At 58.3% G+C, this 27,084-nt stretch overlaps 2 protein-coding genes across 6 annotated transcripts in view; one reads left to right on the top strand and one right to left on the bottom strand.

The window, feature by feature from the left end:
- On the bottom strand, positions 1-3,871 carry TRAPPC1 (trafficking protein particle complex subunit 1). Of its 2 annotated transcripts, none has more exons than XM_072149911.1 (5): positions 3,655-3,722; positions 2,575-2,673; positions 2,412-2,482; positions 737-875; positions 1-486 (listed from the first exon to the last, which is right to left on the bottom strand). In XM_072149911.1, exons 2-5 carry the CDS (start codon positions 2,671-2,673, stop codon positions 358-360), a joined length of 438 nt encoding a protein of 145 aa, XP_072006012.1. In that variant the 5' UTR covers positions 3,655-3,722; the 3' UTR covers positions 1-357. The 2 variants fall into 2 exon arrangements, with proteins under 2 accessions (XP_072006012.1, XP_072006011.1); XM_072149910.1 differs by lacking the exon at positions 3,655-3,722 and adding an exon at positions 3,727-3,871 and having other exon boundaries at positions 2-486.
- The window catches only part of CNTROB (centrobin, centriole duplication and spindle assembly protein), a 33,473-nt gene continuing 10,215 nt past the window's right edge, over positions 3,827-27,084 (top strand). For 2 of the 4 annotated variants that reach the window (XM_072149907.1, XM_072149906.1), the window contains exons 1-5: positions 3,828-4,108; positions 15,208-15,565; positions 16,471-16,558; positions 17,779-17,836; positions 17,920-18,064. In XM_072149907.1, the coding sequence (XP_072006008.1) occupies positions 15,230-15,565; positions 16,471-16,558; positions 17,779-17,836; positions 17,920-18,064 (627 nt within the window). In that variant the 5' untranslated portion in view covers positions 3,828-4,108; positions 15,208-15,229. Of the gene's footprint in view, positions 4,109-15,207; positions 15,566-16,470; positions 16,559-17,778; positions 17,837-17,919; positions 18,065-27,084 lie in introns of all 4 variants that reach the window. The other 2 variants (XM_072149908.1, XM_072149909.1) reach the window with 2 other exon arrangements.

The following is a 27,084-nucleotide window of genomic DNA, read 5'->3' as shown; positions in this document are numbered from 1 at the left end:
GACATATCACATGACACCCCACCCCCTCCCCCAGTAGCTACAGCACAGATTTATAGAGACCGCATCAGAGGTAACAACGATCAGTCGCTGCTTGGTTCTGGATCTATATCTCTGGAACCTCTTCTGGTGTTGGTGACTCGGTTCTTCGTACTCGTACATGAGTCCCGTGTAACATGCATGTATAATCAGTCATACGTGTAATCAGGAGGACCACCAGTGATGTGAGGGAACCCCCCGCAGGGCAGACGTAGAGTCTTCTTCTGTAGAGGTTGGATACACGAGGGCCTCAGGTCACTCTTGTCCTCCGAGGCTCGGGCGGACACTCAATGTTGGCGCGACACGTCCTGCCGATACGAGTTAGCCGGCCCGGGCAGAGAAGTAGGGCAGGCTCCGGATGAAGCTGTCCAGTTTACTTTTGAAGAGTTCACTTTGGATGGGGTCGTTGAGGGAACACAGGGCGTTCTTCACCACGTACTCCACGTAAATCTGAGGACGAGACAACGGAACACTGACCACTAGAAGAAGGTATTGGAGGTCACTCGTCTTATCGATGTGGTGTGGTGGTCCACTAGGGTGGAGGAGCTGCTCCACCATACAAATACATCATCAAGGGGACCTTCCACAGGACCTCCACTATGACATGTGGACACATGGAGAGGCCTCCAGTCTTACAGAAGTCTCTTCCTCCCAATCTACTATGACTCCAGCTCCCCCCCCCCCTGCGCGGGCTCCTCACCGTGCTGTAGATCTGATGAAGGACGTCCCGGGTGCTTCCCACGCTCAGGTCCGTGTTCATCACCATCTTCAGGCCGCTCGGAGTCTCGTAGTAGTGGAGCTTATACTTGCTCGTTTGGAAGGACAGGAAGCCATCTTTCCTGGAGGAAGCTGGTCAAGGAACATTACACCTTGGAGGGAACCTATCAGCAGGTGTTACCCCACTAAACTCCTCCTCTTTTATGTGAAATTTCACCCATTTGCGATAAAAAAATAAATCTCACCCAAAATCAGACAAATCTGACTCTTCTCACCTCATTTTCACATGAGTCAAGTTGCAGGGGAAGCCCTGATCTGCTGTACTATAGCACCTAGAAACATGTTGTCTGTGTCATATTGAAGATAAGAATCTCATCTTTTAGATCCCATCAGGCTTATGGTTCTATAAGCTACAGAAATGGATATAGGCAGGAACTGGATCTTTATCTGCACCTTTCACTTCAAATGATGTCTTTGGCTGCGTGTACCTCTGGTTCTGTAGCTCCCAAATCCATCCTTAGCTTTAATATGACACAAAAATCCTGTGTCTAGGTGCTATAGAACAGAAGGGCTTCTGAATTGACCCTCCCCATGCAGCCACTTAAAGGAAACCAACCATTTTCCTTAGTGTTATTAGCCGCGGTATCGCGGTTTTAACACTCTAGACCAGAACAGGCTTCGGTGCTGCGTGCGAAGCCTCTCCTGCTCTAAAGTTTAAAAAGTGTTAAAACCGCAATACCGCGGTTTATAACACTAACGAAAGTAAGTACCGGCACCAGCTCACCCTGAGCTGGTGCTCGGTACTTACAGCTTACCCCTGCCATTCTAAATGGTAGGTTTCCTTTAACTTGACTCCTCTCAGGTAAAACGTGACTCTTCTTTGCTTATGGTCACATGACTTTGGAGATGAGAGTGTGGATGTAGCAGAGCTGTGTGTGAGTGAATGGATGTAGCAGAGCTGAGAGAATGGATGTAGCAGTGCTGTGTGTGAGTGAATGGATGTAGCAGAGCTGAGAGTGTGGATGTAGCAGTGCTGTGTGTGAGTGAATGGGTTTAGCAGTGCTGAGAGACTGGATGTAGCAGTGCTGTGTGTGAGTGATGGATATAGCAGTGCTGAGAGTGTGGATGTAGCAGTGGTGTGTGTGAGTGAATGGATGTAGCAGGGTTGAGAGTGTGGATGTAGCAGAGCTGTGTGTGAGTGAATGGATGTAGCAGAGCTGAGAGAGTGGATGTAGCAGTGCTGTGTGTGAGTGAATGGATGTAGCAGAGCTGAGAGAATGGATGTAGCAGTGCTGTGTGTGAGTGATGGATATAGCAGTGCTGAGAGTGTGGATGTAGCAGTGCTGTGTGTGAGTGAATGGGTGTAGCAGTGCTGAGAGACTGGATGTAGCAGTGCTGTGTGTGAGTGAATGGGTGTAGCAGTGCTGAGAGACTGGATGTAGCAGTGCTGTGTGCTCGTGTGTGACCACCAGGAATTTTTTTTTTAAATGATGTCAAATAAATGTTTCCTTTTTTTTGATGACTAAATCTGCGGTGTGTCCTATAGTCCAAAAAATATGTCAGAAGTCCAGTGGGGTCCATGTGATGAGACCCCCTGATAATCAATAGAACAAGGAGGTACCAGCTATACCGGGGTCACTGTGTGGGGATGAGGATACATATCCACGGGGCTCATCTTACTGACGAAGGAGCGGATGGAGAAGAGCATCCCGTACATCAGCTTGTACTCCTACAATTAAAGGGATAGTGAAGATGTTACAGGAGAGTGGATGAGCCAGTGGGGGATGGGGAAGGTTCTGGCACAGGGGCAGGAGGTCTCACCTCATCTTTGGAGATCCCGGCCTGCTTCCTGCGGTTCCACTCGCTGTAGTGCAGACACGTCCCATTCCGGTCAAATATGTACAAGTTATGGATGGTCATCTGGGGACAGAAGAGGTCAGCATGGGGTCACAAGGTCCTGCCCACCCTCACGGACACCTAGTTGTCTTAGTTTCAGAAGACGAGTCGTGTAAAGTGTATGGACACTGCAGCTGATCTGTGGGGGATCCCATTCCCCCTTCCTTACAAATGCAGCGTCAGGTCGAGCGCACACACTGCCGCCCCATTTGTCCTCTAGACAGTGGCAGTCTGTACGCTCCACTTGTCAACTTCATTCAGTTTAGGGATGGGACCCCTGAGTGATGGGGAGGACTCCAGCAGGTAACTATAGGGCGCACTGGTCCGTAATTCATTAACACAGGCAACGAGTCCCCACACAGAAAATAAAAATGTTACGGATTATAGAAGGGGCGCGAAAAAATTAAACGGAAAAAAGGTCTCATCAGGAAGGGGTTAACCGTATATGACGTAACCCCTAATGGTGCACGATGTCACTGAGAGGTCATGAGACCCCATAACGCCTGGAGAGGCGCCCGATCCTCCCGTTGTTGTCTATATCACCTGACAGAAAGGCAGCTTCTCATTGGACAAGATCGTGGGCGCTATATTAACATGTGTCCTTGGTAATAAGGGGGTGTGGCTAAGCAGTGGCTATATGACGTCATACGTGTGACCTCACTGCCCTCGTCAGAACTGAACGGCGCAATACAAGAGGCAGAAGACACCACATATATATATATATATATATATATATATATATACACCTCTGCTTTATGGTAGAGGGCGTGGCTAAGCAGTGGCTATATGACATCATATGTGTGACCTCATCGCTCTCGTCAGAACTGAATGGTGAAATAAAAAAGGCTTAAGACCACACGGAGCGTCATATTGGGACCCCCATCATGAGCGCGATACATCATAACATTACGGAGACGCATTATGGTCGCTAGACACCTCCTTCCTGACCACAATACAGCGGATCTGACCCTAACCAACAGCACAGGCATAACCCCCATCCTATACCTGCTGCAGGACTACAACTCCCAGCCTGACAGGAGGTCACATGATTCCCCCTCACAGCTTATGAACACTCACCCTGTGCAGACCAAGCCAGCAGCTCTACTTCCGGTATACAGGCCACGCCTCCCGCGCCTGCGCAACAGGGAGCTGTCTTCTGAGTGACGTCACCGAGTTGTGACAGGTGGTTACGTCCGGCTCGTTATGCTATTACAGACACGGGATCTCTAACCGGAAAGGATGAGGAACACGAAATGTGGCTGCGCGGTGGATTATGCGCCTGTGTGACGCTTCAGAGACTCCGGGCGGAAGAGCCTGCTCGTGAGGGAATTTAATGATGGCGACCGTTGCCATGGTGAAGTGGTTAGCTGGGGCGGCGCAGGGCAGTGACGTCACAGGGCGCCACTGGACGCGGGGTTCAAAGAGAAGAGACGTTTATAGAGGAGGAAGCGGCTGAGATGTGAGTACAAGTCCTGTGTGCGATATATATATATATATATATATATATATATATATATATATATATATATTACATCGTGTTATGTCCTATCATAGCGTATGGCTCTGTTCACACCACATCAGTGCGCATCAACACTATGCGTTTCTTTCTCTGGTCTAGTTGCATTTTTAAAGGTAATGTCATGTGACCCTCAGCAGTTAGATACGTCCCCCAGTAGACTGTATCTGAGGTGGTGATACTTGTGTATCCCCCGCTCTCCTCAGCAGTTAGATACGTCCTCCAGTAGTCTGTATCCGAGGTGGTGATACTTGTGTATCCCCCGCTCTCCTCAGCAGTTAGATACGTCCTCCAGTAGTCTGTATCTGATCCGGTGATACTTGTGTATCCCTCGCTCTCCTCAGCAGTTAGATACGTCCTCCAGTAGTCTGTATCTGAGGCTGTGATACTTGTGTATCCCTCGCTCTCCTCAGCAGTTAGATACGTCCTCCAGTAGACTGTATCTGAGGTGGTGATACTTGTGTATCCCTCGCTCTCCTCAGCAGTTAGATACGTCCCCCAGTAGACTGTATCTGAGGTGGTGATACTTGTGTATCCCTCACTCTCCTCAGCAGTTAGATACGTCCCCCAGTAGACTGTATCTGAGGTGGTGATACTTGTGTATCCCTCGCTCTCCTCAGCAGTTAGATACGTCCCCCAGTAGTCTGTATCTGAGGTGGTGATACTTGTGTATCCCCCGCTCTCCTCAGCAGTTAGATACGTCCCCCACTAGTCTGTATCTGAGGTGGTGATACTTGTGTATCCCTCGCTCTCCTCAGCAGTTAGATACGTCCCCCAGTAGACTGTATCTGATCCGGTGATACTTGTGTATCCTCCGCTCTCCTCAGCAGTTAGATACGTCCTCCAGTAGACTGTATCTGATCCGGTGATACTTGTGTATCCCCCGCTCTCCTCAGCAGTTAGATACGTCCCCCAGTAGACTGTATCTGAGGCTGTGATACTTGTGTATCCCTCGCTCTCCTCAGCAGTTAGATACGTCCCCCAGTAGTCTGTATCTGAGGTGGTGATACTTGTGTATCCCCCGCTCTCCTCAGCAGTTAGATACGTCCTCCAGTAGTCTGTATCTGAGGTGGTGATACTTGTGTATCCCCCGCTCTCCTCAGCAGTTAGATACGTCCCCCAGTAGACTGTATCTGATCCGGTGATACTTGTGTATCCCCTGCTCTCCTCAGCAGTTAGATACGTCCCCCAGTAGTCTGTATCTGAGGTGGTGATACTTGTGTATCCCCCGCTCTCCTCAGCAGTTAGATACGTCCTCCAGTAGTCTGTATCTGAGGTGGTGATACTTGTGTATCCCCCGCTCTCCTCAGCAGTTAGATACGTCCCCCAGTAGACTGTATCTGATCCGGTGATACTTGTGTATCCCCCGCTCTCCTCAGCAGTTAGATACGTCCCCCAGTAGACTGTATCTGATCCGGTGATACTTGTGTATCCTCCGCTCTCCTCAGCAGTTAGATACGTCCTCCAGTAGTCTGTATCTGAGGCTGTGATACTTGTGTATCCCTCGCTCTCCTCAGCAGTTAGATACGTCCTCCAGTAGTCTGTATCTGAGGTGGTGATACTTGTGTATCCCTCGCTCTCCTCAGCAGTTAGATACGTCCCCCAGTAGACTGTATCTGAGGTGGAGATACTTGTGTATCCCCCGCTCTCCTCAGCAGTTAGATACGTCCTCCAGTAGTCTGTATCTGAGGTGGAGATACTTGTGTATCCCCCGCTCTCCTCAGCAGTTAGATACGTCCTCCAGTAGTCTGTATCTGATCCGGTGATACTTGTGTATCCTCCGCTCTCCTCAGCAGTTAGATACGTCCCCCAGTAGACTGTATCTGAGGTGGTGATACTTGTGTATCCCTCGCTCTTCTCAGCAGTTAGATACGTCCCCCAGTAGACTGTATCTGAGGCTGTGATACTTGTGTATCCTCCGCTCTCCTCAGCAGTTAGATACGTCCTCCAGTAGACTGTATCTGAGGTGGTGATACTTGTGTATCCCTCGCTCTTCTCAGCAGTTAGATACGTCCCCCAGTAGACTGTATCTGAGGTGGTGATACTTGTGTATCCCCCGCTCTCCTCAGCAGTTAGATACGTCCTCCAGTAGACTGTATCTGAGGTGGTGATACTTGTGTATCCCTCGCTCTCCTCAGCAGTTGGATACGTCCTCCAGTAGACTGTATCTGAGGCTGTGATACTTGTGTATCCCCCGCTCCCCTCAGCCGTTAGATACGTCCTCCAGTAGTCTGTATCTGATCCGGTGATACTCGTGTATCCCCCGCTCTCCTCAGCAGTTAGATACGTCCCCCAGTAGTCTGTATCTGAGGTGGTGATACTTGTGTATCCCTCGCTCTTCTCAGCAGTTAGATACGTCCCCCAGTAGACTGTATCTGAGGTGGTGATACTTGTGTATCCCTCGCTCTCCTCAGCAGTTGGATACGTCCTCCAGTAGTCTGTATCTGAGGTGGTGATACTTGTGTATCCCCCGCTCTCCTCAGCAGTTAGATACGTCCCCCAGTAGACTGTATCTGAGGTGGTGATACTTGTGTATCCCTCGCTCTCCTCAGCAGTTAGATACGTCCCCCAGTAGTCTGTATCTGAGGTGGTGATACTTGTGTATCCCCCGCTCTCCTCAGCAGTTAGATACGTCCCCCAGTAGACTGTATCTGATCCGGTGATACTTGTGTATCCCTCACTCTCCTCAGCAGTTAGATACGTCCCCCAGTAGTCTGTATCTGAGGTGGTGATACTTGTGTATCCCCCGCTCCCCTCAGCAGTTAGATACGTCCTCCAGTAGACTGTATCTGATCCGGTGATACTTGTGTATCCCCCGCTCTCCTCAGCAGTTAGATACGTCCCCTAGTAGTCTCTATCTGAGGTGGTGAAACTTGTGTATCCCCCGCTCTCCTCAGCAGTTAGATACGTCCTCCAGTAGACTGTATCTGAGGTGGTGATACTTGTGTATCCCTCGCTCTCCTCAGCAGTTAGATACGTCCCCCAGTAGACTGTATCTGAGGTGGTGATACTTGTGTATCCCTCGCTCTCCTCAGCAGTTAGATACGTCCTCCAGGAGACTGTATCTGAGCCGGTGATACTGGTGTATCCCCCGCTCTCCTCAGCAGTTAGATACGTCCTCCAGTAATCTGTATCTGATCCGGTGATACTTGTGTATCCTCCGCTCTCCTCAGCAGTTAGATACGTCCTCCAGTAGACTGTATCTGAGGTGGTGATACTTGTGTATCCCCCGCTCTCCTCAGCAGTTAGATACGTCCTCCAGTAGTCTGTATCTGATCCGGTGATACTTGTGTATCCCCCGCTCTCCTCAGCAGTTAGATACGTCCCCCAGTAGACTGTATCTGAGGTGGTGATACTTGTGTATCCCCCGCTCTCCTCAGCAGTTAGATACGTCCTCCAGTAGACTGTATCTGATCCGGTGATACTTGTGTATCCCCCGCTCTCCTCAGCAGTTAGATACGTCCTCCAGTAGTCTGTATCTGATCCGGTGATACTTGTGTATCCTCCGCTCTCCTCAGCAGTTAGATACGTCCTCCAGTAGACTGTATCTGAGGCTGTGATACTTGTGTATCCCCCGCTCTCCTCAGCAGTTAGATACGTCCCCCAGTAGACTGTATCTGAGGTGGTGATACTTGTGTATCCCTCGCTCTCCTCAGCAGTTAGATACGTCCTCCAGTAGTCTGTATCTGATCCGGTGATACTTGTGTATCCTCCGCTCTCCTCAGCAGTTAGATACGTCCCCCACTAGTCTGTATCTGAGGTGGTGATACTTGTGTATCCCCCGCTCTCCTCAGTAGTTAGATACGTCCTCCAGTAGACTGTATTTGAGGCTGTGATACTTGTGTATCCCCCGCTCTCCTCAGCAGTTAGATACGTCCCCCAGTAGACTGTATCTGATGTGGTGATACTTGTGTATCCCCCGCTCTCCTCAGCAGTTAGATACGTCCTCCAGTAGACTGTATCTAATCCGGTGATACTTGTGTATCCTCCGCTCTCCTCAGCAGTTAGATACGTCCTCCAGTAGTCTGTATCTGATCCGGTGATACTTGTGTATCCCCCGCTCTCCTCAGCAGTTAGATACGTCCCCCAGTAGTCTGTATCTGATCCGGTGATACTTGTGTATCCCCCGCTCTCCTCAGCAGTTAGATACGTCCCCCAGTAGTCTGTATCTGATCCGGTGATACTTGTGTATCCCTCGCTCTCCTCAGCAGTTAGATACGTCCTCCAGTAGACTGTATCTGAGGTGGTGATACTTGTGTATCCCCCGCTCTCCTCAGTAGTTAGATACGTCCTCCAGTAGACTGTATCTGAGGTGGTGATACTTGTGTATCCCTCGCTCTCCTCAGCAGTTAGATACGTCCCCCAGTAGACTGTATCTGAGGTGGTGATACTTGTGTATCCCTCGCTCTCCTCAGCAGTTAGATACGTCCTCCAGGAGACTGTATCTGAGCCGGTGATACTGGTGTATCCCCCGCTCTCCTCAGCAGTTAGATACGTCCTCCAGTAATCTGTATCTGAGGTGGTGATACTTGTGTATCCCCCGCTCTCCTCAGCAGTTAGATACGTCCTCCAGTAGTCTGTATCTGATCCGGTGATACTTGTGTATCCTCCGCTCTCCTCAGCAGTTAGATACGTCCTCCAGTAGACTGTATCTGAGGTGGTGATACTTGTGTATCCCCCGCTCTCCTCAGCAGTTAGATACGTCCTCCAGTAGTCTGTATCTGATCCGGTGATACTTGTGTATCCCCCGCTCTCCTCAGCAGTTAGATACGTCCCCCAGTAGACTGTATCTGAGGTGGTGATACTTGTGTATCCCCCGCTCTCCTCAGCAGTTAGATACGTCCTCCAGTAGACTGTATCTGATCCGGTGATACTTGTGTATCCCCCGCTCTCCTCAGCAGTTAGATACGTCCTCCAGTAGTCTGTATCTGATCCGGTGATACTTGTGTATCCTCCGCTCTCCTCAGCAGTTAGATACGTCCTCCAGTAGACTGTATCTGAGGCTGTGATACTTGTGTATCCCCCGCTCTCCTCAGCAGTTAGATACGTCCCCCAGTAGACTGTATCTGAGGTGGTGATACTTGTGTATCCCCCGCTCTCCTCAGCAGTTAGATACGTCCCCCAGTAGACTGTATCTGAGGTGGTGATACTTGTGTATCCCTCGCTCTCCTCAGCAGTTAGATACGTCCCCCAGTAGTCTGTATCTGATCCGGTGATACTTGTGTATCCTCCGCTCTCCTCAGCAGTTAGATACGTCCTCCAGTAGACTGTATCTGATCCGGTGATACTTGTGTATCCCCCGCTCTCCTCAGCAGTTAGATACGTCCTCCAGTAGACTGTATCTGAGGCTGTGATACTTGTGTATCCCTCGCTCTCCTCAGCAGTTAGATACGTCCCCCAGTAGTCTGTATCTGAGGTGGTGATACTTGTGTATCCCCCGCTCTCCTCAGCAGTTAGATACGTCCTCCAGTAGTCTGTATCTGAGGTGGTGATACTTGTGTATCCCCCGCTCTCCTCAGCAGTTAGATACGTCCCCCAGTAGACTGTATCTGATCCGGTGATACTTGTGTATCCCCTGCTCTCCTCAGCAGTTAGATACGTCCCCCAGTAGTCTGTATCTGAGGTGGTGATACTTGTGTATCCCCCGCTCTCCTCAGCAGTTAGATACGTCCTCCAGTAGTCTGTATCTGAGGTGGTGATACTTGTGTATCCCCCGCTCTCCTCAGCAGTTAGATACGTCCCCCAGTAGACTGTATCTGATCCGGTGATACTTGTGTATCCCCCGCTCTCCTCAGCAGTTAGATACGTCCCCCAGTAGACTGTATCTGATCCGGTGATACTTGTGTATCCTCCGCTCTCCTCAGCAGTTAGATACGTCCTCCAGTAGTCTGTATCTGAGGCTGTGATACTTGTGTATCCCTCGCTCTCCTCAGCAGTTAGATACGTCCCCCAGTAGACTGTATCTGAGGTGGAGATACTTGTGTATCCCCCGCTCTCCTCAGCAGTTAGATACGTCCTCCAGTAGTCTGTATCTGAGGTGGAGATACTTGTGTATCCCCCGCTCTCCTCAGCAGTTAGATACGTCCTCCAGTAGTCTGTATCTGATCCGGTGATACTTGTGTATCCTCCGCTCTCCTCAGCAGTTAGATACGTCCCCCAGTAGACTGTATCTGAGGTGGTGATACTTGTGTATCCCTCGCTCTTCTCAGCAGTTAGATACGTCCCCCAGTAGACTGTATCTGAGGCTGTGATACTTGTGTATCCTCCGCTCTCCTCAGCAGTTAGATACGTCCTCCAGTAGACTGTATCTGAGGTGGTGATACTTGTGTATCCCTCGCTCTTCTCAGCAGTTAGATACGTCCCCCAGTAGACTGTATCTGAGGTGGTGATACTTGTGTATCCCTCGCTCTCCTCAGCAGTTGGATACGTCCTCCAGTAGACTGTATCTGAGGCTGTGATACTTGTGTATCCCCCGCTCCCCTCAGCCATTAGATACGTCCTCCAGTAGTCTGTATCTGATCCGGTGATACTCGTGTATCCCCCGCTCTCCTCAGCAGTTAGATACGTCCCCCAGTAGTCTGTATCTGAGGTGGTGATACTTGTGTATCCCTCGCTCTTCTCAGCAGTTAGATACGTCCCCCAGTAGACTGTATCTGAGGTGGTGATACTTGTGTATCCCTCGCTCTCCTCAGCAGTTGGATACGTCCTCCAGTAGTCTGTATCTGAGGTGGTGATACTTGTGTATCCCCCGCTCTCCTCAGCAGTTAGATACGTCCCCCAGTAGACTGTATCTGAGGTGGTGATACTTGTGTATCCCTCGCTCTCCTCAGCAGTTAGATACGTCCCCCAGTAGTCTGTATCTGAGGTGGTGATACTTGTGTATCCCCCGCTCTCCTCAGCAGTTAGATACGTCCCCCAGTAGACTGTATCTGATCCGGTGATACTTGTGTATCCCTCACTCTCCTCAGCAGTTAGATACGTCCCCCAGTAGTCTGTATCTGAGGTGGTGATACTTGTGTATCCCCCGCTCCCCTCAGCAGTTAGATACGTCCTCCAGTAGACTGTATCTGATCCGGTGATACTTGTGTATCCCCCGCTCTCCTCAGCAGTTAGATACGTCCCCTAGTAGTCTCTATCTGAGGTGGTGAAACTTGTGTATCCCCCGCTCTCCTCAGCAGTTAGATACGTCCTCCAGTAGACTGTATCTGAGGTGGTGATACTTGTGTATCCCTCGCTCTCCTCAGCAGTTAGATACGTCCCCCAGTAGACTGTATCTGAGGTGGTGATACTTGTGTATCCCTCGCTCTCCTCAGCAGTTAGATACGTCCTCCAGGAGACTGTATCTGAGCCGGTGATACTGGTGTATCCCCCGCTCTCCTCAGCAGTTAGATACGTCCTCCAGTAATCTGTATCTGATCCGGTGATACTTGTGTATCCTCCGCTCTCCTCAGCAGTTAGATACGTCCTCCAGTAGACTGTATCTGAGGTGGTGATACTTGTGTATCCCCCGCTCTCCTCAGCAGTTAGATACGTCCTCCAGTAGTCTGTATCTGATCCGGTGATACTTGTGTATCCCCCGCTCTCCTCAGCAGTTAGATACGTCCCCCAGTAGACTGTATCTGAGGTGGTGATACTTGTGTATCCCCCGCTCTCCTCAGCAGTTAGATACGTCCTCCAGTAGACTGTATCTGATCCGGTGATACTTGTGTATCCCCCGCTCTCCTCAGCAGTTAGATACGTCCTCCAGTAGTCTGTATCTGATCCGGTGATACTTGTGTATCCTCCGCTCTCCTCAGCAGTTAGATACGTCCTCCAGTAGACTGTATCTGAGGCTGTGATACTTGTGTATCCCCCGCTCTCCTCAGCAGTTAGATACGTCCCCCAGTAGACTGTATCTGAGGTGGTGATACTTGTGTATCCCTCGCTCTCCTCAGCAGTTAGATACGTCCTCCAGTAGTCTGTATCTGATCCGGTGATACTTGTGTATCCTCCGCTCTCCTCAGCAGTTAGATACGTCCCCCACTAGTCTGTATCTGAGGTGGTGATACTTGTGTATCCCCCGCTCTCCTCAGTAGTTAGATACGTCCTCCAGTAGACTGTATTTGAGGCTGTGATACTTGTGTATCCCCCGCTCTCCTCAGCAGTTAGATACGTCCCCCAGTAGACTGTATCTGATGTGGTGATACTTGTGTATCCCCCGCTCTCCTCAGCAGTTAGATACGTCCTCCAGTAGACTGTATCTAATCCGGTGATACTTGTGTATCCTCCGCTCTCCTCAGCAGTTAGATACGTCCTCCAGTAGTCTGTATCTGATCCGGTGATACTTGTGTATCCCCCGCTCTCCTCAGCAGTTAGATACGTCCCCCAGTAGTCTGTATCTGATCCGGTGATACTTGTGTATCCCCCGCTCTCCTCAGCAGTTAGATACGTCCCCCAGTAGTCTGTATCTGATCCGGTGATACTTGTGTATCCCTCGCTCTCCTCAGCAGTTAGATACGTCCTCCAGTAGACTGTATCTGAGGTGGTGATACTTGTGTATCCCCCGCTCTCCTCAGTAGTTAGATACGTCCTCCAGTAGACTGTATCTGAGGTGGTGATACTTGTGTATCCCCTGCTCTCCTCAGCAGTTAGATACGTCCCCCAGTAGACTGTATCTGATCCGGTGATACTTGTGTATCCCTCGCTCTCCTCAGCAGTTAGATACGTCCTCCAGTAGTCTGTATCTGAGGTGGTGATACTTGTGTATCCCCCGCTCTCCTCAGCAGTTAGATACGTCCCCCAGTAGACTGTATCTGAGGTGGTGATACTTGTGTATCCCCCGCTCTTCTCAGCAGTTAGATACGTCCTCCAGTAGACTGTATCTGAGGTGGTGATACTTGTGTATCCCCCGCTCTTCTCAGCAGTTAGATACGTCCTCCAGTAGACTGTATCTGAGGTGGTGATACTTGTGTATCCCTCGCTCTCCTCAGCAGTTAGATACGTCCTCCAGTAGACTGTATCTGAGGTGGTGATACTTGTGTATCCCCTGCTCTCCTCAGCAGTTAGATACGTCCTCCAGTAGACTGTATCTGAGGTGGTGATACTTGTGTATCCCCCGCTCTCCTCAGCAGTTAGATACGTCCCCCAGTAGTCTGTATCTGATCCGGTGATACTTGTGTATCCCTCGCTCTCCTCAGCAGTTAGATACGTCCTCCAGTAGTCTGTATCTGAGGTGGTGATACTTGTGTATCCCCCGCTCTCCTCAGTAGTTAGATACGTCGCCCAGTAGTCTGTATCTGATCCGCTGATACACCTGTAACCCTCGCTCTCCTGCTGTGTTTGATCCGCTGAAACACCTGTAACCCTCGCTCTCCTCCTCTATCTGATCCGCTGATGCACCTGTAACCCTCGCTCTCCTCCTGTATCTGATCCGCTGATACACCTGTAACCCTCGCTCTCCTCCTGTATCTGATCCGCTGATACACCTGTAACCCTCGCTCTCCTCCTCTATCTGATCCGCTGATACACCTGTAACCCTCGCTCTCCTCCTGTATCTGATCCGCTGATACACCTGTAACCCTCGCTCTCCTCCTGTATCTGATCCGCTGATACACCTGTAACCCTCGCTCTCCTCCTCTATCTGATCCGCTGATACACCTGTAACCCTCGCTCTCCTCCTCTATCTGATCCGCTGATACACCTGTAACCCTCGCTCTCCTCCTCTATCTGATCCGCTGATACACCTGTAACCCTCGCTCTCCTCCTCTATCTGATCCGCTGATGCACCTGTAACCCTCGCTCTCCTCCTGTATCTGATCCGCTGATGCACCTGTAACCCTCGCTCTCCTCCTGTATCTGATCCGGTGATGCACCTGTAACCCTCGCTCTCCTCCTGTATCTGATCCGGTGATGCACCTGTAACCCTCGCTCTCCTCCTCTATCTGATCCGCTGATACACCTGTAACCCTCGCTCTCCTCCTGTATCTGATCCGCTGATACACCTGTAACCCTCGCTCTCCTCCTGTATCTGATCCGCTGATACACCTGTAACCCTCGCCCTCCTCCTGTATCTGATCCGCTGATACACCTGTAACCCTCGCTCTCCTCCTCTATCTGATCCGCTGATACACCTGTAACCCTCGCTCTCCTCCTCTATCTGATCCGCTGATACACCTGTAACCCTCGCTCTCCTCCTCTATCTGATCCGCTGATGCACCTGTAACCCTTGCTCTCCTCCTGTATCTGATCCGCTGATGCACCTGTAACCCTCGCTCTCCTCCTGTATCTGATCCGCTGATACACCTGTAACCCTCGCCCTCCTCCTGTATCTGATCCGCTGATACACCTGTAACCCTCGCTCTCCTCCTCTATCTGATCCGCTGATACACCTGTAACCCTCGCTCTCCTCCTCTATCTGATCCGCTGATACACCTGTAACCCTCGCTCTCCTCCTCTATCTGATCCGCTGATACACCTGTAACCCTCGCTCTCCTCCTCTATCTGATCCGCTGATACACCTGTAACCCTCGCTCTCCTCCTCTATCTGATCCGCTGATACACCTGTAACCCTCGCTCTCCTCCTCTATCTGATCCGCTGATACACCTGTAACCCTCGCTCTCCTCCTCTATCTGATCCGCTGATACACCTGTAACCCTCGCTCTCCTCCTCTATCTGATCCGCTGATACACCTGTAACCCTCGCTCTCCTCCTCTATCTGATCCGCTGATACACCTGTAACCCTCGCTCTCCTCCTCTATCTGATCCGCTGATACACCTGTAACCCTCGCTCTCCTCCTCTATCTGATCCGCTGATACACCTGTAACCCTCGCTCTCCTCCTCTATCTGATCCGCTGATACACCTGTAACCCTCGCTCTCCTCCTCTATCTGATCCGCTGATACACCTGTAACCCTCGCTCTCCTCCTGTATCTGATCCGCTGATACACCTGTAACCCTCGCCCTCCTCCTCTATCTGATCCGCTGATACACCTGTAACCCTCGCTCTCCTGCTGTATCTGATCCGCTGATACACCTGTAACCCTCGCTCTCCCTCTCTCCCCAGCTGTCGCCCGGTTGTCTGGTCCATGGCGCTCCCCCGTGGCTTCACCCTCCAGGACGCGTCGCTCCTCAGTGGTATTGAGCCCCTTCCTCTGTCCTCTCCGGCGTCTCCCCGTGACGTGTCCTCTCCTCCTCTGCCGCTCGTCTCCTCTCCCTCCCTCAGACGCGCCGTCTCCTCGGAGGTCACCGCTCAGCTCTACGCCTCGCTGAGACGCGGCCAGGAGGTGGATGAAGAAGAGGAGATCGGCAGGACCTCAGGAAGAAGCCAGGACCCCGGGTCCACCATGACGTCTGAGGTGGAGGACCTGGCCCATGAGCTGTCCCGGAGGCTTCAGGAGGGGCTGGAGACCTCCGAGAGGAAGGTACCACAAGACCGCTCTATGTTCTACATCACTGGAGAGATGGACAATGGGGCGGGGTCTACTATATCGTGGGATCTATTGTGTGTTTGCACTTTTATGTTGTTTCTTACTCTGCATTATCTATATTATGCCACTAGATGGCGCTGCAGTTGTTACGATGCTGCAGATTGTGCTCTGCCAAAGGACCTCTAGCAGGGACAGGGTCTGGTCCTGTGTGTCAAATGTCTGCAACAGCCTGAACCTGCCCTTAGACTTACCCCTTTATACTATCGCCCCCTCGGGTAGAAGATGAAATGTCCTTTCTAGAATTCCCTCATTTTTATGTTTTTTTGCATTTACCTACAAAGTCATGTGACAATGAGTTGAAAAGAGTCAGATTTTACCCGGGATGAGTCAAGTTTAAAGGCTGCAGGGCGAGCGTCGCTTCAGATTCCCCAATCTTTGAATGTTTAGCACTTAGCAACATGCTGCTGGTGTCATATCAAAGATTAAAATCTTATCTTTCAGGTGGCATCGGGCTTGTGGGTCTGTGATCAACAAAACTGGAGATGCAGTTAAGAAAACAGATGCTTCATCTGTGACTCATTTTTCCTTTTATGTCTTTATCTGCATATATCACGGGTTCTGTAAATCATAGAACCACAAGCCTGGTGGGATCTGAAAGATAAGATTATTATCTTTAATATGACACCAGCAGCATGTTTCTAGGTGCTACAGAATCAAAGATTGCGTGTCCAAAGTGATGCTCCCCCAGCAGCCTTTACACTTGACTGATCTCTGGTATAATCTAGCTCTTCTCTGCTCACTGTCACTGTCTGTGGTCACTCTGACAGGGGGTCTCTGTGGTCACTGTTATTAGGGGGGGTCTCTGTGGTCACTGTGTCCTGTTCTCTCATGCTCTATAGGAACCCTCCCCATACATCTCGCAGATGGAGTCCCTGCGCTGTCACCTGAAGACTATGCTGACCCTGGGCGGTTCTGTGACCTCGCTGGGTGAGTGCCCTGGGCGGTTCTGTGACCTCGCTGGGTGAGTGCCCTGGGCGGTTCTGTGACCTCGCCGGGTGAGTGCCCTGGGCGGTTCTGTGACCTCGCCGGGTGAGTGCCCTGGGCGGTTCTGTGACCTCGCCGGGTGAGTGCCCTGGGCGGTTCTGTGACCTCGCCGGGTGAGTGCCCTGGGCGGTTCTGTGACCTCGCTGGGTGAGTGCCCTGGGCGGTTCTGTGACCTCGCCGGGTGAGTGCCCTGGGCGGTTCTGTGACCTCGCCGGGTGAGTGCCCTGGGCGGTTCTGTGACCTCGCCGGGTGAGTGCCCTGGGCGGTTCTGTGACCTCGCCGGGTGAGTGCCCTGGGCGGTTCTGTGACCTCGCCGGGTGAGTGCCCTGGGCGGTTCTGTGACCTCGCCGGGTGAGTGCCCTGGGCGGTTCTGTGACCTCGCCGGGTGAGTGCCCTGGGCGGTTCTGTGACCTCGCCGGGTGAGTGCCCTGGGCGGTTCTGTGACCTCGCCGGGTGAGTGCCCTGGGCGGTTCTGTGACCTCGCCGGGTGAGTGCCCTGGGCGGTTCTGTGACCTCGCCGGGTGAGTGCCCTGGGCGGTTCTGTGACCTCGCCGGGTGAGTGCCCTGGGCGGCTCTGTGACCTCGCCGGGTGAGTGCCCTGGGCGGCTCTGTGACCTCGCCGGGTGAGTGCCCTGGGCGGCTCTGTGACCTCGCCGGGTGAGTGCCCTGGGCGGCTCTGTGACCTCGCCGGGTGAGTGCCCTGGGCGGCTCTGTGACCTCGCCGGGTGAGTGCCCTGGGCGGCTCTGTGACCTCGCCGGGTGAGTGCCCTGGGCGGCTCTGTGACCTCGCCGGGTGAGTGCCCTGGGCGGCTCTGTGACCTCGCCGGGTGAGTGCCCTGGGCGGCTCTGTGACCTCGCCGGGTGAGTGCCCTGGGCGGCTCTGTGACCTCGCTGGGTGAGTGCCCTGGGCGGCTCTGTGACCTCGCTGGGTGAGTGCCCTGGGCGGCTCTGTGACCTCGCTGGGTGAGTGCCCTGGGCGGCTCTGTGACCTCGCTGGGTGAGTGCCCTGGGCGGCTCTGTGACCTCGCTGGGTGAGTGCCCTGGGCGGCTCTGTGACCTCGCTGGGTGAGTGCCCTGGGCGGCTCTGTGACCTCGCTGGGCAGGATGCAGGGAAACCAGCGCTGTGATAGGCCGCTTCATCTCCGCTCTATGTCTTCCTATAGGGGAGGCCCCGGAGAAGAGACTGGAGCAGCAGAGTGACAGCACCAGCACCCTCCTCAGGTAGGTAGTTGTGAGTGACCTCCACAGGTGCACAGGTCTCTGTGGGGTCATGGAGTCACATGTCGTCTCTGCTCACTCTCCAGCGCCCGTCCTGGCCAGGACCTCTCCCCTCCCCTGTCCCTGGTGGGACTGGAGGGACTATTCCCGCGATACTCCACCCTGTATAACGCTCCTCTGCCCGACCTGCAGCTGAGAGACAGCCTGGAGAAAGAGACCGCGCGCCGCAAGGTAATCATACATGTAACACGGACCGCTACATCATACGTGTAACACGGGGCCCCGTGCATCATACGTGTAACACGGGGCCCCGTGCATCATACGTGTAACACGGGGCCCCGTGCATCATACGTGTAACACGGGGCCCCGTGCATCATACGTGTAACACGGGGCCCCGTGCATCATACGTGTAACACGGGGCCCCGTGCATCATACGTGTAACACGGGGCCCCGTGCATCATACGTGTAACACGGGGCCCCGTGCATCATACGGTTACCTGCGCTCTCTCTCACCCCCCCCCCCCCCCCCCCTGCGGTCCTGGTTACCTGCGCTCTCTCTCTGCCCCCCTGCGGTCCTGGTTACCTGCGCTCTCTCTCTGCCCCCCTGCGGTCCTGGTTACCTGCGCTCTCTCTCTGCCCCCCTGCGGTCCTGGTTACCTGCGCTCTCTCTCTGCCCCCCTGCGGTCCTGGTTACCTGCGCTCTCTCTCTGCCCCCCTGCGGTCCTGGTTACCTGCGCTCTCTCTCTGCCCCCCTGCGGTCCTGGTTACCTGCGCTCTCTCTCTGCCCCCCTGCGGTCCTGGTTACCTGCGCCCTCTCTCGCCCACCCCCCCCCCCTGCGGTCCTGGTTACCTGCGCTCTCTCTCGCCCACCCCCCCCCCCCTGCGGTCCTGGTTACCTGCGCTCACTTGCCCCCCTGCGGTCCTGGTTACCTGCGCTCTCTCTCGCCCACCCCCCCCCCCCCTGCGGTCCTGGTTACCTGCGCTCTCTCTCGCCCACCCCCCCCCCCCTGCGGTCCTGGTTACCTGCGCTCTCTTGCCCCCCTGCGGTCCTGGTTACCTGCGCTCTCTCTCGCCCACCCCCCCCCCCCGCCTGCGGTCCTGGTTACCTGCGCTCTCTCTCGCCCCCCCCCCCCCCCCCCCTGCGGTCCTGGTTACCTGCGCTCTCTCGCCCACCCCCCCCCCCCTGCGGTCCTGGATACCTGCGCTCTCTTGCCCCCCTGCGGTCCTGGTTACCTGCGCTCTCTCTCGCCCACCCCACCCCTTGCGGTCCTGGTTACCTGCGCTCTCTCTGCCCCCCTGCGGTCCTGGTTACCTGCGCTCTCTCTGCCCCCCTGCGGTCCTGGTTACCTGCGCTCTCTTGCCCCCCTGCGGTCCTGGTTACCTGCGCTCTCTCTCGCCCACCCCACCCCCCCCCTGCGGTCCTGGTTACCTGCGCTCTCTCTGCCCCCCTGCGGTCCTGGTTACCTGCGCTCTCTCTGCCCCCCTGCGGTCCTGGTTACCTGCGCTCTCTCTCGCCCACCCCCCCCCCCTGCGGTCCTGGTTACCTGCGCTCTCTCGCCCCCCCCCCCCCCCTGCGGTCCTGGTTACCTGCGCTCTCTCTCGCCCACCCCCCCCCCCCCTGCGGTCCTGGATACCTGCGCTCTCTCTCACCCACCCACCCCCCCCCCTGCGGTCCTGGTTACCTGCGCTCTCTTGCCCCCCTGCGGTCCTGGTTACCTGCGCTCTCTCTCGCCCCCCCCCCCCCCCTGCGGTCCTGGTTACCTGCGCTCTCTCTGCCCCCCTGCGGTCCTGGTTACCTGCGCTCTCTTGCCCCCCTGCGGTCCTGGTTACCTGCGCTCTCTCTGCCCCCCTGCGGTCCTGGTTACCTGCGCTCTCTCTGCCCCCCTGCGGTCCTGGTTACCTGCGCTCTCTCTGCCCCCCTGCGGTCCTGGTTACCTGCGCTCTCTCTGCCCCCCTGCGGTCCTGGTTACCTGCGCTCTCTCTGCCCCCCTGCGGTCCTGGTTACCTGCGCTCTCTCTGCCCCCCTGCGGTCCTGGTTACCTGCGCTCTCTCTGCCCCCCTGCGGTCCTGGTTACCTGCGCTCTCTCTCGAACACCCCCCCCCCCCCCTGCGGTCCTGGTTACCTGCGCTCTCTCTCGCCCCAACCCCCCCCCCCCCCCCCCCCCGCGGTCCTGCTTACCTGCGCTCTCTTGCCCCCCTGCGGTCCTGGTTACCTGCGCTCTCTCTCGAACACCCCCCCCCCCCCCTGCGGTCCTGGTTACCTGCGCTCTCTCTCGACCACCCCCCCCCCCTTGCGGTCCTGGTTACCTGCGCTCTCTCTCGCCCCCCCCCCCCCCCCCTGCGGTCCTGGTTACCTGCGCTCTATCGCCCCCCCCCCCCCCCCCCCCGCGGTCCTGGTTACCTGCGCTCTCTTGCCCCCCTGCGGTCCTGGTTACCTGCGCTCTCTCTGCCCCCCTGCGGTCCTGGTTACCTGCGCTCTCTCTGCCCCCCTGCGGTCCTGGTTACCTGCGCTCTCTCTGCCCCCCTGCGGTCCTGGTTACCTGCGCTCTCTCTGCCCCCCTGCGGTCCTGGTTACCTGCGCTCTCTCTGCCCCCCTGCGGTCCTGGTTACCTGCGCTCTCTCTGCCCCCCTGCGGTCCTGGTTACCTGCGCTCTCTCTGCCCCCCTGCGGTCCTGGTTACCTGCGCTCTCTCTGCCCCCCTGCGGTCCTGGTTACCTGCGCTCTCTCTGCCCCCCTGCGGTCCTGGTTACCTGCGCTCTCTCTCGCCCACCCCCCCCCCCCCCTGCGGTCCTGGTTACCTGCGCTCTCTCTCGCCCCCGCCCCCCCCCCCGCGGTCCTGGTTACCTGCGCTCTCTCTGCCCCCCTGCGGTCCTGGTTACCTGCGCTCTCTCTGCCCCCCTGCGGTCCTGGTTACCTGCGCTCTCTCTCGCCCACCCCCCCCCCCCTGCGGTCCTGGTTACCTGCGCTCTCTCTCGTCCCCGCCCCCCCCCCCCTCGGTCCTGGTTACCTGCGCTCTCTCTGCCCCCCTGCGGTCCTGGTTACCTGCGCTCTCTCTGCCCCCCTGCGGTCCTGGTTACCTGCGCTCTCTCTGCCCCCCTGCGGTCCTGGTTACCTGCGCTCTCTCTCGACCACCCCCCCCCTGCGGTCCTGGTTACCTGCGCTCTCTCTCGCCCCCCACCCCCCCCCACCCCCGGGGTCCTGGTTACCTGCGCTCTCTTGCCCCCCTGCGGTCCTGGTTACCTGCGCTCTCTCTCGCCCAACCCCACCCCCCCTGCGGTCCTGGTTACCTGCGCTCTCTCTCGCCCAGCCCCCCCCCCCCCCCCCTGCGGTCCTGGTTACCTGCGCTCTCTCTCGCCCCCCCCCCCCCCTGCGGTCCTGGTTACCTGCGCTCTCTCGCCCCCCCCCCCCCCTGCGGTCCTGGTTACCTGCGCTCTCTTGCCCCCCTGCGGTCCTGGTTACCTGCGCTCTCTCTGCCCCCCTGCGGTCCTGGTTACCTGCGCTCTCTTGCCCCCCTGCGGTCCTGGTTACCTGCGCTCTCTCTCGCCCACCCCCCCCCCCCCCTGCGGTCCTGGTTACCTGCGCTCTCTTGCCCCCCTGCGGTCCTGGTTACCTGCGCTCTCTCTCGCCCACCCCCCCCCCCCCCTGCGGTCCTGGTTACCTGCGCTCTCTCTGCCCCCCTGCGGTCCTGGTTACCTGCGCTCTCTCTGCCCCCCTGCGGTCCTGGTTACCTGCGCTCTCTCTGCCCCCCTGCGGTCCTGGTTACCTGCGCTCTCTCTGCCCCCCTGCGGTCCTGGTTACCTGCGCTCTCTCTGCCCCCCTGCGGTCCTGGTTACCTGCGCTCTCTCTGCCCCCCTGCGGTCCTGGTTACCTGCGCTCTCTCTGCCCCCCTGCGGTCCTGGTTACCTGCGCTCTCTCTCGCCCACCCCCCCCCCCTGCGGTCCTGGTTACCTGCGCTCTCTCGCCCCCCCCCCCCCCCCTGCGGTCCTGGTTACCTGCGCTCTCTCTCGCCCACCCCCCCCCCTGCGGTCCTGGATACCTGCGCTTTCTCTCGCCCCCCCCCCCCCCCTGCGGTCCTGGTTACCTGCGCTCTCTTGCCCCCCTGCGGTCCTGGTTACCTACGCTCTCTCTCGCCCACCCCCCACCCCCTGCGGTCCTGGTTACCTGCGCTCTCTCTGCCCCCCTGCGGTCCTGGTTACCTGCGCTCTCTCTGCCCCCCTGCGGTCCTGGTTACCTGCGCTCTCTCTGCCCCCCTGCGGTCCTGGTTACCTGCGCTCTCTCTGCCCCCCTGCGGTCCTGGTTACCTGCGCTCTCTCTGCCCCCCTGCGGTCCTGGTTACCTGCGCTCTCTCTGCCCCCCTGCGGTCCTGGTTACCTGCGCTCTCTCTGCCCCCCTGCGGTCCTGGTTACCTGCGCTCTCTCTGCCCCCCTGCGGTCCTGGTTACCTGCGCTCTTTCTGCCCCCCTGCGGTCCTGGTTACCTGCGCTCTCTCTGCCCCCCTGCGGTCCTGGTTACCTGCGCTCTCTCTGCCCCCCTGCGGTCCTGGTTGCCTGCGCTCTCTCTCGAACACCCCCCCCCCCCCCCCTGCGGTCCTGGTTACCTGCGCTCTCTCTCGCCCACCCCCCCCCCCCCCTTCGGTCCTGGTTACCTGCGCTCTCTCTCGCCCACACCCCCCCCCCCCCCTGCGGTCCTGGTTACCTGTGCTCTCTCTCGCCAAACCCCCCCCCCCCCCCGGCGGTCCTGGTTACCTGCGCTCTCTTGCCCCCCTGCGGTCCTGGTTGCCTGCGCTCTCTCTCGAACACCCCCCCCCCCCTGCGGTCCTGGTTACCTGCGCTCTCTCTCGCCCACCCCCCCCACCCCCCCCCCCCCCTGCGGTCCTGGTTACCTGCGCTTTCTCTCCCCCCCCCCCCCCCCCCCTGCGGTCCTGGTTACCTGCGCTCTCTCGCCCCCCCCCCCCCTGCGGTCCTGGTTACCTGCGCTCTCTTGCCCCCCTGCGGTCCTGGTTACCTGCGCTCTCTCTGCCCCCCTGCGGTCCTGGTTACCTGCGCTCTCTTGCCCCCCTGCGGTCCTGGTTACCTGCGCTCTCTCTCGCCCACCCCCCCCCCTGCGGTCCTGGTTACCTGCGCTCTCTTGCCCCCCTGCGGTCCTGGTTACCTGCGCTCTCTCTGCCCCCCTGCGGTCCTGGTTACCTGCGCTCTCTTGCCCCCCTGCGGTCCTGGTTACCTGCGCTCTCTCTCGCCCACCCCCCCCCCCTGCGGTCCTGGTTACCTGCGCTCTCTTGCCCCCCTGCGGTCCTGGTTACCTGCGCTCTCTCTCGCCCACCCCCCCCCCGCCTGCGGTCCTGGTTACCTGCGCTCTCTCTCGCCCCCCCCCCCCCCCCCCCTGCGGTCCTGGTTACCTGCGCTCTCTCGCCCACCCCCCCCCCCCTGCGGTCCTGGATACCTGCGCTCTCTTGCCCCCCTGCGGTCCTGGTTACCTGCGCTCTCTCTCGCCCACCCCACCCCTTGCGGTCCTGGTTACCTGCGCTCTCTCTGCCCCCCTGCGGTCCTGGTTACCTGCGCTCTCTCTGCCCCCCTGCGGTCCTGGTTACCTGCGCTCTCTTGCCCCCCTGCGGTCCTGGTTACCTGCGCTCTCTCTCGCCCACCCCACCCCCCCCCTGCGGTCCTGGTTACCTGCGCTCTCTCTGCCCCCCTGCGGTCCTGGTTACCTGCGCTCTCTCTGCCCCCCTGCGGTCCTGGTTACCTGCGCTCTCTCTCGCCCACCCCCCCCCCCTGCGGTCCTGGTTACCTGCGCTCTCTCGCCCCCCCCCCCCCTGCGGTCCTGGTTACCTGCGCTCTCTCTCGCCCACCCCCCCCCCCCCTGCGGTCCTGGATACCTGCGCTCTCTCTCACCCACCCCCCCCCCCCCTGCGGTCCTGGTTACCTGCGCTCTCTTGCCCCCCTGCGGTCCTGGTTACCTGCGCTCTCTCTCGCCCCCCCCCCCCCCCTGCGGTCCTGGTTACCTGCGCTCTCTCTGCCCCCCTGCGGTCCTGGTTACCTGCGCTCTCTTGCCCCCCTGCGGTCCTGGTTACCTGCGCTCTCTCTGCCCCCCTGCGGTCCTGGTTACCTGCGCTCTCTCTGCCCCCCTGCGGTCCTGGTTACCTGCGCTCTCTCTGCCCCCCTGCGGTCCTGGTTACCTGCGCTCTCTCTCGCCCCCCTGCGGTCCTGGTTACCTGCGCTCTCTCTGCCCCCCTGCGGTCCTGGTTACCTGCGCTCTCTCTGCCCCCCTGCGGTCCTGGTTACCTGCGCTCTCTCTGCCCCCCTGCGGTCCTGGTTACCTGCGCTCTCTCTCGAACACCCCCCCCCCCCCCTGCGGTCCTGGTTACCTGCGCTCTCTCTCGCCCCAACCCCCCCCCCCCCCCCCCCGCGGTCCTGGTTACCTGCGCTCTCTTGCCCCCCTGCGGTCCTGGTTACCTGCGCTCTCTCTCGAACACCCCCCCCCCCCCCCTGCGGTCCTGGTTACCTGCGCTCTCTCTCGACCACCCCCCCCCCCTTGCGGTCCTGGTTACCTGCGCTCTCTCTCGCCCCCCCCCCCCCCCCCTGCGGTCCTGGTTACCTGCGCTCTATCGCCCCCCCCCCCCCCCCCCCGCGGTCCTGGTTACCTGCGCTCTCTTGCCCCCCTGCGGTCCTGGTTACCTGCGCTCTCTCTGCCCCCTGCGGTCCTGGTTACCTGCGCTCTCTCTGCCCCCCTGCGGTCCTGGTTACCTGCGCTCTCTCTGCCCCCCTGCGGTCCTGGTTACCTGCGCTCTCTCTGCCCCCCTGCGGTCCTGGTTACCTGCGCTCTCTCTGCCCCCCTGCGGTCCTGGTTACCTGCGCTCTCTCTGCCCCCCTGCGGTCCTGGTTACCTGCGCTCTCTCTGCCCCCCTGCGGTCCTGGTTACCTGCGCTCTCTCTGCCCCCCTGCGGTCCTGGTTACCTGCGCTCTCTCTGCCCCCCTGCGGTCCTGGTTACCTGCGCTCTCTCTGCCCCCCTGCGGTCCTGGTTACCTGCGCTCTCTCTCGCCCACCCCCCCCCCCCTGCGGTCCTGGTTACCTGCGCTCTCTCTCGCCCCCGCCCCCCCCCCCGCGGTCCTGGTTACCTGCGCTCTCTCTGCCCCCCTGCGGTCCTGGTTACCTGCGCTCTCTGCCCCCCTGCGGTCCTGGTTACCTGCGCTCTCTCTGCCCCCCTGCGGTCCTGGTTACCTGCGCTCTCTCTGCCCCCCTGCGGTCCTGGTTACCTGCGCTCTCTCTCGCCCACCCCCCCCCCCCCCTGCGGTCCTGGTTACCTGCGCTCTCTCTCGTCCCCGCCCCCCCCCCCCTCGGTCCTGGTTACCTGCGCTCTCTCTGCCCCCCTGCGGTCCTGGTTACCTGCGCTCTCTCTGCCCCCCTGCGGTCCTGGTTACCTGCGCTCTCTCTGCCCCCCTGCGGTCCTGGTTACCTGCGCTCTCTCTCGACCACCCCCCCCCCTGCGGTCCTGGTTACCTGCGCTCTCTCTCGCCCCCCACCCCCCCCCACCCCCGGGGTCCTGGTTACCTGCGCTCTCTTGCCCCCCTGCGGTCCTGGTTACCTGCGCTCTCTCTCGCCCAACCCCACCCCCCCTGCGGTCCTGGTTACCTGCGCTCTCTCTCGCCCAGCCCCCCCCCCCCCTGCGGTCCTGGTTACCTGCGCTCTCTCTCGCCCCCCCCCCCCCTGCGGTCCTGGTTACCTGCGCTCTCTCGCCCCCCCCCCCCCCCTGCGGTCCTGGTTACCTGCGCTCTCTTGCCCCCCTGCGGTCCTGGTTACCTGCGCTCTCTCTGCCCCCCTGCGGTCCTGGTTACCTGCGCTCTCTTGCCCCCCTGCGGTCCTGGTTACCTGCGCTCTCTCTCGCCCACCCCCCCCCCCCCCTGCGGTCCTGGTTACCTGCGCTCTCTTGCCCCCCTGCGGTCCTGGTTACCTGCGCTCTCTCTCGCCCACCCCCCCCCCCCCCTGCGGTCCTGGTTACCTGCGCTCTCTCTGCCCCCCTGCGGTCCTGGTTACCTGCGCTCTCTCTGCCCCCCTGCGGTCCTGGTTACCTGCGCTCTCTCTGCCCCCCTGCGGTCCTGGTTACCTGCGCTCTCTCTGCCCCCCTGCGGTCCTGGTTACCTGCGCTCTCTCTGCCCCCCTGCGGTCCTGGTTACCTGCGCTCTCTCTCGCCCACCCCCCCCCCCTGCGGTCCTGGTTACCTGCGCTCTCTCGCCCCCCCCCCCCCCTTGCGGTCCTGGTTACCTGCGCTCTCTCTCGCCCACCCCCCCCCCTGCGGTCCTGGATACCTGCGCTTTCTCTCGCCCCCCCCCCCCCCTGCGGTCCTGGTTACCTGCGCTCTCTTGCCCCCCTGCGGTCCTGGTTACCTACGCTCTCTCTCGCCCACCCCCCACCCCCTGCGGTCCTGGTTACCTGCGCTCTCTCTGCCCCCCTGCGGTCCTGGTTACCTGCGCTCTCTCTGCCCCCCTGCGGTCCTGGTTACCTGCGCTCTCTCTGCCCCCCTGCGGTCCTGGTTACCTGCGCTCTCTCTGCCCCCCTGCGGTCCTGGTTACCTGCGCTCTCTCTGCCCCCCTGCGGTCCTGGTTACCTGCGCTCTCTCTGCCCCCCTGCGGTCCTGGTTACCTGCGCTCTCTCTGCCCCCCTGCGGTCCTGGTTACCTGCGCTCTCTCTGCCCCCCTGCGGTCCTGGTTACCTGCGCTCTCTCTGCCCCCCTGCGGTCCTGGTTACCTGCGCTCTCTCTGCCCCCCTGCGGTCCTGGTTGCCTGCGCTCTCTCTCGAACACCCCCCCCCCCCCCTGCGGTCCTGGTTACCTGCGCTCTCTCTCGCCCACCCCCCCCCCCCCTTCGGTCCTGGTTACCTGCGCTCTCTCTCGCCCACACCCCCCCCCCCCCTGCGGTCCTGGTTACCTGTGCTCTCTCTCGCCAAACCCCCCCCCCCCCCCCCCCCGGCGGTCCTGGTTACCTGCGCTCTCTTGCCCCCCTGCGGTCCTGGTTGCCTGCGCTCTCTCTCGAACACCCCCCCCCCCCCTGCGGTCCTGGTTACCTGCGCTCTCTCTCGCCCACCCCCCCCACCCCCCCCCCCTGCGGTCCTGGTTACCTGCGCTTTCTCTCCCCCCCCCCCCCCCCCCTGCGGTCCTGGTTACCTGCGCTCTCTCGCCCCCCCCCCCCCCCCTGCGGTCCTGGTTACCTGCGCTCTCTTGCCCCCCTGCGGTCCTGGTTACCTGCGCTCTCTCTGCCCCCC

The sequence above is a fragment of the Engystomops pustulosus genome, chromosome 4 (assembly GCF_040894005.1).
Source record: "Engystomops pustulosus chromosome 4, aEngPut4.maternal, whole genome shotgun sequence".
NCBI lineage: Eukaryota > Metazoa > Chordata > Amphibia > Anura > Leptodactylidae > Engystomops > Engystomops pustulosus.
This window is presented reverse-complemented; position numbering and strand designations above follow the sequence as displayed.

Excerpts from the sequence above, each read along its gene's own strand:
- TRAPPC1 (XM_072149910.1), bottom strand. The coding sequence starts at position 2,673 with ATGACCATCCATAACTTGTACATATTTGACCGGAATGGGACGTGTCTG. Across the intron at positions 2,483-2,574 it reads CCGGGATCTCCAAAGATGAG|GAGTACAAGCTGATGTACGG; the intron begins GTGAGACCTCCT and ends CTTTAATTGTAG. Across the intron at positions 487-736 it reads TTCATCAGATCTACAGCACG|ATTTACGTGGAGTACGTGGT; the intron begins GTGAGGAGCCCG and ends TCTCGTCCTCAG.